We start from the raw sequence: 10,558 nt of genomic DNA, 5'->3' as shown, positions 1-10,558 counted from the left end.
TTTTGTAAAGTCGCTTACAAATATTGGTTGTCGCGGGTGCGGTTTTTTGGGCTTGTCACTAAAGTGTAGTTTCTTATTTGGGCTTGTACACAGCTTGTCCTTGCCGGTTCGCTCGATCCCGCCCCTTTCCTCATAAACACTATAGACAGCAGCGTTATTTCCCACCCACTTCCTGCTTCTAATTGGCTCTGACCCAGATGGAAACGAGTACCAACCAATCAGAGGCAGAGCAGGGCGGTCTGTTGTTTTCTGGTTAGAAAATGCGCGAGTAGCGACTAATGGTGAGTGGACTGTAGAGAGTTTTTGGAGGAATAAATGCCCGGGATAATGGGTGAAATACGGAAGAAATATAACAAAGACTGGGAGAAAGAGAAGGAGGAAAAGAATGGATTCAACCCTCGTGGGGAACAACTCAAAATCACTGTGAAAAAAGTGATTTCAAATCCCATCATTTTCTATGTTAACTAATGTTAAAGTGGTTTAACTTACTCCTGTGGTCATTGTCCTGAAGCTCAGGGGGAGAAAATAAATAAACTCTAGCCTACCGTGTGTACAGTTTACCAATCTGTCCACATGGATTGTAACACAGTTTTATTTATTTTTCTCTTCCGATCTTAGGGGGGCTACGTAGAAAAGTCGCTTATTTTGGGCTTGTTTTCCAGGCCTGGTTGCGTATTTGTCTCGCAAGATCTGGCAACACTGGTGCAGACGACGTGCAACAGCGCCCTCTGCGGTCACAGCTTTCGGTGGAACGATATGTGGCGGATTATTTAATTTAAGTAGAATACTTCTACAACATTTTAGCAGAAAAGTGTAACTTGAGAGGTAGCTAGAGATATGACTCAGAGTTGGGCGGCCATGCCTTTGCCGTCCTAGGAAATTTGCTGAGCAGCAGTTCTTGTTCTCTTCTATGCGGTTCATGCATAGACAGTTTACTTCCGTCATCGTCACTATAATCAACCAATCAGAGCTCAGACGTTGTTTGGGGGCAAATTTCAAATCCGTCGCCATCCACATCAGTTCATTTTTTGATGCTGAAAGACGGCGTTTGCGTTAAGGAACATTATTTTTAAATACATTTAAGAAGTCTGCTGTGGTAACATGAGAGTGAGGTTAGTAACGTTACCTTGACATTGTAATTAATTGGAATCTCAGTGTTTTACGTTAACAATGGTGTACTGAGTTAACGTTAACTTCGCGAACTTATTTCCTGATTAGTTAACGATAGCCCCGTCAATCTTAGATAAAGCTAGCTAGCTTTAGCAACTGTGAGCAGACGCACAAAGCTTTTGTCACGTTGGGACGAAGTAACGTTTGCCGTAACGCTATGCCGCAATGACTAATTTTGAATGGTAATTAAATTTGTTTTTAATCTCATGTCACTCATGAGCTGGTATTATTTAATGTTAGCTAATGCAGCAATACAGCATCGGGAAGCTAGCTAACGTTAACGTTGTTGCATCTAACGTTAGCTCTGTGCTACTAACAGTCTGCCAACTTCGTTTTAATAACTCGTTAGCGCCACATACATTTAAAGTTTGACTGGTGTTCTAAATCCCGAACACTGAACCACTCGCACCATTGCTTTTCTTTCCAGTGAAGTCCACGCAGCAGAGTCTGTTGCCTACCTCAACAGAGCACTGGTCAGGTTGCAGGATATTTGGGAAGAAATCGGGATTCCAGAGGAACAACGCCTAGATAGAACCAATGATATGCACAAGCACATTAAAGTAAGTAACGTTACCACATCGATTTCAGTTATATTTAAGGTTTAGTTGTTGTTCTAATATAGCTAACAAATTGACACGTTTGGGGTTCTCTTGTCCTGCAGGGTCTGCTGGACCTAATGATTGCAGAAGAAGGGGAGCTCAAGAAGAGATTACTGAAAAACATAGAGTTGTATAATAAGGAAGTTAATGATTTGTGCAGGGATCTTCAGCTGCCCCCCTTTGAGGTACGTTCTCATTTAGGAAAATCTGGTTTTCTTGTTCCTGTCATAAAAAATTGCTAATATGTTTAGACTAACTTTTGTTTTTCTGTGAAGGAGGAAGAGGGCTGCACCATGTTGCAGATGGAGAAGAATAGCCGCACACGTCTGGAGGTGATGAAGGAGCACAAGAAGCAAAGAATGGAAGAGCTTAAGGGCCTCGTTGCCAAAGACCTCGAGCTGTGTGATATTATGTGCACTACCCCATTTTGCATTGACAAGGACTCCATCCCATCACTGAAGCAACTTGAGGCCTATCGTGCCTACCTGGATGATCTGACCAAAGAGAAGGTGTAACTGATATTTGGCTTTTCTTAACTACTTTCCTTTTCTTGTTATGGTTGTAACCGGTCTTGTCTTTTCAGGAACATCGTCATGAAAATTTTGTGAGTATCAAAAAGGAGATCATCGTATACATGGATGATCTGGAGCGGCTCCCTGAGACCAGTTTTGAGATGGATGTGATGTGTGAGGACGATGAGGAATTTTGTCTTTCAAATGACAACATTGCTGCTCTTAAACTTCTACTTAGTCAGGTGAATTTTGTATTATTTGCATCAAGATGTCAATCTAATTTACAGATGTCATAGAAACATTTTTTCACTTTGTTATTGTAATTCCAGTGGTCTGAGAGAACTTAACTTCTGCACCTCCTCTTGGCTCTGTTTTCAGGCTTTAGAAAATCTAGCCAAGACAAGAGATTAGGTCAATTACAGGTCATTTCAGAGAAAGTTTGTTCCTATTGTCTGTCCTGTGCATGCATTGCCCATGCAACAGGGAAAACTGCAGGAAGATGTCTCACTCAACTTTGTTCTGGCGTTTTTTGCATTCTTCCCACTGTAACTTTAAGTCCACATTATCATGAATTGTATCATATTGTAATGGATGTATGATTTTTATGCCTCTTTTCAGTTACAAGAACGCAAGGCTGAGAATGAGCTCTGTTGTTCAGCTTTCCGCACTAAGATCCAGGAGTTGTGGGAAAGACTTGAGATTCCCCAAGACGAGAGGGAAGCCATTTCTGAGCATATGGTCAAGTCAAAGAAGAAAAATTTTGTGGCAGTAAGACATCTACCATATGTGGTCATTTAGAGTAAATTGGGATTTCAGATAATCAACAGGTGTCTTGTTTCACGCCTACATTACATTTTTAAATAATATGCACCTGTCTTTCAAGCTCCAAGATGAGGTCCAGCGTCTAGAGGTGCTGAAAATGCAGAGCATGAGCCGTGTCATTGGGGCCATCAGAGCGGAGATTGCCCTTTTCTGGGAGAGATGCTTTTACAGCCAAGAACAACAGCAAGCTTTTGTTCCATATCATGACGGTGAATTTCTGTTGTAAAAAGGACAATGCCTTTACACTGAATGTATGCTGCTGATAATCACAAAGAGTGTGCGTCTCAATGCATGTTTTATTTCCCCAGAGGATTTTACTGAAGAGCTTCTCAACTTGCATGAGGCGGAGATCCACACCCTGAAGAAGTGTTACGAGGACCACAGAGAACTCTTTGAGGGAGTCACAAAATGGCAGGAGAACTGGACCTTGTACTTGGAACTTGACGTAAGTATTATCCCCATGGAGTTAATGGGGAAGCATTTAAAACAAAGTTATCTTAGTGTGGTAACGGGTGGATGTATGTCCCTTGCTCCATCTCAGAAAAAGGCCAGTGACCCCTCAAGGTTCAACAACAGAGGTGGGAACCTTCTGAAAGAAGAGAAGCAGAGAGCTGACCTGCAGAAAAGTTTGCCAAAGGTAAGGAAATGTTTTTAAGTTTTTTTTTTTTTGTTTTTTTTTATTTTTTAATTAACATGTTCTATGTGTTCAGTAAATACAAAGAACAGGATTGCTATTTAAGCAAGTTTCTGCTCGTAGAAAAGCTGTGAGTGGGAATTCAAAATAAATAACTTGTCAATTGATTTATTAACTAGTCTCGCATTGACTGACCTTACTGGGTTATTTGCATTTCTTTTAACCAATCACAATCATCTCTAGTGGTGCTAAGCTCCAGACGCCACGTTTGCTCTGTAAAATAGTCTCAAGAAGGAACTTGTTTTAGTAGAACATTTACACCCCGCAAAAAACTCAATATACAATGTTTAAATAAAGTTAACTGTTCACCAAATACTTTAACGTGTGCGATTTTAAATTAGCTGGATACATGGTTAAACGTAATTTGCTCTCACCAGTGTATCACTGTGTGTACTTCGTCCATAGCATTCTCTCATATCGGTCCCGAACACCCCAGTTAGATAGTAAATGCCGTAAACCTAGTCTTTGTAATGCTTAATCATTACACGAAAGCACCAAGCAGGCCTGCCTTGTTGCACGATCCCAAACTTTCATTTTCGGCGTGTAGCTTGCTAGCTCAAAATTAGTTGTTTCCTGAAGCAAACACAATTTGAGAATGGCAAAAACCCAGAGAGCAGAAGAGTAGGGAAATCCGGCGCAATGTCAGGCAATTATCCTGGAAATGTACTTCTGTTGATCCAGACTAATAATAAACGGAGAGTGGAAACAGCTGTGAGGTTGTTGGTGCATTACTGATTTGGGCCAACAGATGGGAATATTAAAACAGTAATTATTTTTGGTCTGTATTTCCTATGGAGATTGTTGTGCCCCTGATTGTGACATACTGTAGGGCATTTTAGAATTTGGACTGTTTTTATATGTTGACTATGTAAAAATGAGTGTTTCCTAATTGTTCTAGCTGGAAAAGAGTCTTAAAGCCCAAATTGATGTTTGGGAGCAAAAGCATGGCAAGGAATTCATGGTCAATGGACAGAAATTTCTTGAGTATGTGCAGCATCAGTGGGATCACCACCACACTGAAAAGGAGAAAGAGAAACTGGAAAGGGTATGTTATAACTTTGATCTAAAACTACACTAATGTCCTGTCCCTGAAGAGTTGTCAATATGACTAAATTTTTTTATTTTTGAATTAGCAAATGAAGAAAACTAAGCAGACACAGGAGGACATGTTATATGGAACTTCAATGAGAACGCCATCCAAAAGACGCATAGCAGGGACTCCCACACCTGGAAAAGTACGAAAGGTAAGATGGTGCTGCAGATTATTGTATGTGCAGAGACATTAAATGAACCTGGTCGAGTGAATAAATATAAAAGTTGACCCATTCTGTCTACTAGGTCAATGTCACCTCGACCATCTCCACTCCTAACAGCTTCCTTAGTTCTGGCCTCGGTGGAACCATGTGCCAGTCATCCATCCAGAAACCGCCTCTGTCTGCCAGCAAGGTAGGCTCACTGTCGTCCTTTTGACTTATCTCACTGCCGAAATTCACGTGTTTTTGATGGCCTGTTGGACAGAAGGTTAGTTTGGGTAGCTCTGTCTTATCTAATCTGGGCTATTCTTTATGGTAGTGGAGTTAGGCAGGGTGTTCAACACTCCTAAATTAATTTGTTTGTGTGATGTTTTGAAGATAAGCAATAGACTCCGTAAATCTTCTTAAGTGAAGATGTTCTTAAAGTGAGCAGTGAGCCCAAGTGTTTGAGCATGTATGTTCATGATGGTTCTTGTGTGTAAATGACGCTTGTCTGTTTGTGGATAAAAAAACCCTGTCGATTGTACATGATACTTAACTTTTGTTTGTTTTCATAGTAAAGTGCAAATGTGTTTTCCTTTTTGCACCTCATTTTGGGCCTGTATTCTGTAAATAAAGTAAAAATGAAAAAGGCAGCAAAAAAGGCACATTATCATTCTAGCTGGTCTTGTTGTAGGGTCTTGGCCTGCGAACCCCTGGACATGGAAAGACTCCCCGTGCGCTAGAGCGAAACAAGGAAAACATCTCCCATCTTAGAAACACTCCAAGTGGCACACTAAGGTCTCAGGATACTCAAGATCACACCTTCACCTTTAACTCTGTTGCTGGGTCCTATACGGAATTTGCGGTAAATGCGGTTTTACGTCTGTTAAGTTAGTCCCTCACTACAAAAGTCTACTCAAGTCTGTAGGCTTATATAGTTAACCCAGTGAATATATGGCTCACCATTTAACCGTCATTTGACATAATTGTTGGACTATTTTGGTTAAAACTGGTTTGGTTTAATCTGGATTTAGAAAATACATTAAATCTAAAGAAAGATTTCCCCTGTTTTTAAAGTGTGTGTGGGCTGGGCGATATGGAGGAAATCAATTATCATATTTTTTTTTTTACCAAAAACCTCCTATTGATATGTAACAATACTGTAGTGTTGACTATTTGTGCTTTAACAAAATATTTACACAATGAGGTTTTTGATGAATAATCATCAGTAATGTGGATATAATGACTAAGTGGGTAAAGGCAAGTAATAGAACAGTTAGTCTGGTAAATTCCGAAAATGACATCACTTTGCTGTAATGCAGCCTTTAAAACCGGGAAAAGACAACACTTATGTCATATTACAATATCCAAAATGTAAAATATCTAGTCTCATATCATGATATTGATATATTGCCCAGCTCTTTTTTTATATAAATAAATATACCTGTGCAAAAGTCTTTGGCAGGTGTGGGAAAAAATACTGTAAACTAAGAATGCTTTCAAAAATATAAATGTGTATTTTTATCAATTTGCACAATTCTATGTGAGCAAACAAAAGAAAAATCTAAATCTCATCAATATTTGGTGTTACTACCCTTTGTCTTCAAACCAGCATTGGTTCTTATAGGCACACTTGCAAAAAGTCGGGTGACATTAACGTAAGCACTAAGTTTCCTTGGCCGACCACTGCGTCTACGATCCTCAGCGTTGCCGACTTTTTGCAAGTGTGTAAGACAGATTACCGACCATCTGTAGAATGTCAGAAGGATTTCTAGCATGATGACAGAACTTAATTAAAAAAAACTATGCATACCTCTGCCAAGGCTGCATAATGTTTATATTAAGAAACTGATCATTTGCATCAAAATGTACATAGTGGGGGACAATGCATACATACAATATATACATACTAGATCATTTCTATTTGAGCTGTAAATAAGAAAATGGCAAAACGGTTTAATCCTCCACTCTTCCTTTTAAAAGAAATTCCTTGCACACCAAAGACTCCATCACTTGTTCCCTGGCGACAGTTTAATTCCACCTCAGTACTTTGAAATCTGGATGTCATGACAAAAATAGTTTTGGAAAACAAATCTATGCATAAGTATTGAATATTACCATGCCACAACAGTGTATACACAAACCCATCTGGTATTTTGACCTCGACGATATGAACAAAGATACTGACAGTTAAATTTCACTTCTCTTTACAGAGAGACCTCTCGAAGGCTTCTCAATCGAATGTGAAGTCAGGCGTGCTGAACTCCACTGTCAGTCATCAGTGACGGGTTAGAGGAGCGGCTCCGGGAATCATCCAGCTCAGCAGGAGTTTGGTGTAGTCCTCTAAAGTAAACCAAATGTAAATATCTTTGAACATTTGTAATCCCTATCTATCCTGTTTTCTTAACTTTATTTCAGGGTTACTGCTGTAGCCGTTTCCTCAGTTATATCTACTGTGGCAAGTTAAAGATATTTGTATCAAGGGTTGTATATTTGACAATTTTACTTTGGGGGGGGGGGTGCAGCCTTTTAAAGTTAAACATTATTAACCATATCTAGAGCACAACTGTTTAGTACTGTAGCAGCTAGCCAACAGCCATGCTGTTCCTCCAGCTGGGATGACAGCTATATTAGCTTTTTAGAAATGGAATATTTTAAGTGCTTTTTTAAATTCTGTAAATAAATGTTTTAAAAGAAACGTTTATCCTTACTAATTGTAATTATTTATTATCTTGTCATTTCTAATTGTACAATACATGCATGTTCATGTTCCAGCCCCTATGGTTGAGTTGCACAGGTTTTATGTTAACTCTAAGCCTGTTATGTATGTTAAGTATTCCATTTGACCACACAATATCTTTAGGACATCTCACATATTGTAGAAAATGATCTTTTCTCCATGCATACTAGCAATGGATGTTATGTTTAAGACATGCGTGTCATGAGTTCTTCAAGAGCCCTCTCACGGTTATTTTCATGAACAAGCAGCACTTCTTTGATTGCACTTTGCTGGAATCCCATCTCATTAAACAGAGTCAGAAGGCGCAGGAACTCAGCAGCCTGAAAAATAATTTTAAGTAATAATACACATTAAGGGATGAGTGTAGTGTGGCTTTATTGTAACCTTTTTGGAAAGTAAACACTGAAAAGTGGGAGTCACCTTGCTCTCACAGTTTTGAAACATCTCCAAGGCCTCCTCCACCTGTGCTTCATCATAACCCTGCTCACACAGACGGCCATTGGCTACCAGGTATTTTAGGATCTGTTGACAACAGGACAAAGGATCGAGAATGACATGCTGAGTCTTCATAATGTAGAAATATCACAAGTTAGATTAGCAAAAATAAGACCTTTTGGTTATGTGAGCCCACGTGTCAATAAGAATCAGTTATGTTGGTGTATTGTCTGCCAACTTACTACAATTACAAAAAAATGCTTTATTGTAATGAAGTTTTAATTTTACAGTTATCAAGCCTGCAGCTACGGAAGGAAACTGCAAAGTATTTCATTTATGCATTATCAGGGTTTATTAACCGTTGAATAACAGCATCTGAACACAAAGTGGGGCCTACCTTCTCCGGGCTGTGATAGCCTGTCTTCTGCAGAGCCAGAATCGCTGTGCGTAAAGGGTAGCCCTTCTCTGTGATGGTTTCAAGTAGCTCCCTCTCTTCCTGGCTGAGGGCTGACACCAACTCTGCTGCTGAGTCAAAGAAAACTCCACGAGAGCCACCAGTCCTTTGGGTCTGATGACAATAACATTGAAATACAAAAGAAGAGAGGTAAGAACAGAAATGATAAATATTTTCTCAGAGACACTGACAGAAAAAATAAAAACCTTCTGTCTGTGGTTTCTGACAACAGGCCCTGCAGAGGAGGGTCGTTGTTGCTGCATTCTGGGTGAAAAGTGAGCCGGTGGCGTGTCTTGGGAGCACCTTCTCCCCACAGAGCCCAGTGGACGCTGCCTCTTTTTGCCGTTCTTCTGCCCATGAGCCACGGGGCTGGCAGGCTGTGACCTGTGCTCCTCCAGTGCTTGCAGAGGTTGTCTGCAGTCTTGGAAAGAAGGTGAAGAGCCTCTAAAGCTCTGAGGGGACGCAGGCTTACTGCGGTGAGGGGAAGGACCAAGGTGCATGTCTTTGACTCTGGAGAGTGGGTCTTTGGGTGCAGCGCTCCGGGGCCGCTCTCTGTTCTTGATGGAGCGAGGTGCATCGTCATTGGAGGAGGCTTCATTATCCTCATAGTAACCATCTTCATCCTCAGAGTCAGATATGAGGAACCTGACAGTGCGATGGTGCAGCCAGCGAGTGTCTGCAGAGTTCAGGCTGTGACTGCGAGGTCGAGGGTTTGGGATCGGGTCCCACTGGTCGCTGCTCCGGCGATTGGCCCTGAGGCTCCCCTCAGGGCTGCTGAACATCAGCCAGTAGGGGGGGCAGGAGGGGGCCTGGCACTCTGGCTGCTGCCCAGTTAAGATCCACTTCTCCAGGTTGAATCCATACTGCAGTAAAAACAAACAAAAGATTTTTAGCAACAGAACCTAAACCCAGCAGACTCCAGTCACTGTAGGAAAAGTACCGATAACATTCACAATGGCTCTGTTATACAGGGGCCCCTGCAAGCCAGTATGCACAATACCACCTTGAAACTGAAGCAGCAAAATAATCATCATGGATATTAATTATATGCTGACATTTTTTATCTGGACTGTAGCAAATGTAATGTAGTAATGCAGAATTTTACTAGGAACAAGCATCTTTAAAAATACATTTCAATGAAATTGGGCCAATTGGACCCATGTTCTGTTTTCCCAAAAATGTATCTGATGAATAACTAGGAGAAGAAATATCAGTTTCTTTGAACAGAAATTGCATCAGAAAAATCTGAAAGCCACTCAGTCAAACAGATCACTGCTAATGAAGTCATCCCAAAAGTTACACTTAGAAAACGTGAATGTTCACTTCAATGTGACCTCAGTGTCTCGTAGTATCCGATGGCAGTCTGGCATAGTGATGTCTGGAGCCGTCACACGCTGCTCTTCCTCGTCCAGAGGGCCTAGTAGGGTCTGAAATGGGACATCCTCCAGAGTGTTCATTTTCACCAACAAATGACCTTCATCAGAAGAAACAGAGTTACTGAGTTTAAAGTTATTAAACTCAGACCTTTATTGCCATTTTATAAATACTAACCTTCGTCACGTTTTCTCTCTCGGGTCCACAGCCCTCTGAAGCATTGACGAGTAAATGACTAACACAAAGACTTTATCATACGTGATAAGCCTCTTCATCACTAAGCCTCTGACATCATCTGAGGAGTTGTTTACCAATACAACCCCACACACTTCTTTTGTAATCCTACCTTCACAACTACAAATAATGGAGTATTTCAACATAGATACCAGAGTAATATTAAATAATATATTTCTGATTGTTTTACTATTAATACATTAACAATGCAAGATATGTTTTACTAAATCTTTAATCATGTTCCATCTGTATTTAAAGCCATGTTTCAGACTCTGACTTTGTAATTTCA

At 40.5% G+C, this 10,558-nt stretch overlaps 2 protein-coding genes across 5 annotated transcripts; one reads left to right on the top strand and one right to left on the bottom strand.

The window, feature by feature from the left end:
* Positions 1-919: 919 nt before the first annotated feature.
* On the top strand, positions 920-7,730 carry LOC116693873 (protein regulator of cytokinesis 1). Of its 4 annotated transcripts, none has more exons than XM_032523127.1 (14): positions 920-1,112; positions 1,598-1,730; positions 1,832-1,954; positions 2,045-2,278; positions 2,353-2,523; positions 2,900-3,049; positions 3,165-3,312; positions 3,412-3,548; positions 3,645-3,740; positions 4,696-4,842; positions 4,931-5,041; positions 5,136-5,243; positions 5,727-5,897; positions 7,246-7,730. In XM_032523127.1, the coding sequence occupies exons 1-14, from the start codon at positions 1,102-1,104 to the stop codon at positions 7,315-7,317; spliced, it is 1,812 nt and encodes a 603-aa protein (XP_032379018.1). In that variant the 5' UTR covers positions 920-1,101; the 3' UTR covers positions 7,318-7,730. The 4 variants fall into 4 exon arrangements, with proteins under 4 accessions (XP_032379018.1, XP_032379019.1, XP_032379017.1 ...); XM_032523128.1 differs by having other exon boundaries at positions 1,102-1,352; positions 5,727-5,830; XM_032523126.1 differs by having other exon boundaries at positions 1,102-1,352.
* A 5-nt stretch (positions 7,731-7,735) lies between these two features.
* Positions 7,736-10,336, bottom strand: LOC116693882 (ubiquitin-associated protein 1-like). Its single transcript, XM_032523145.1, has 6 exons — positions 10,213-10,336; positions 9,996-10,135; positions 8,868-9,524; positions 8,605-8,775; positions 8,193-8,294; positions 7,736-8,092 (listed from the first exon to the last, which is right to left on the bottom strand). Exons 2-6 carry the CDS (start codon positions 10,116-10,118, stop codon positions 7,958-7,960), a joined length of 1,188 nt encoding a protein of 395 aa, XP_032379036.1. The 5' UTR covers positions 10,119-10,135; positions 10,213-10,336; the 3' UTR covers positions 7,736-7,957.
* Between the last annotated feature and the right edge of the window lie 222 nt (positions 10,337-10,558).

This window comes from Etheostoma spectabile, chromosome 8, assembly GCF_008692095.1.
Source record: "Etheostoma spectabile isolate EspeVRDwgs_2016 chromosome 8, UIUC_Espe_1.0, whole genome shotgun sequence".
NCBI lineage: Eukaryota > Metazoa > Chordata > Actinopteri > Perciformes > Percidae > Etheostoma > Etheostoma spectabile.
This window is presented reverse-complemented; position numbering and strand designations above follow the sequence as displayed.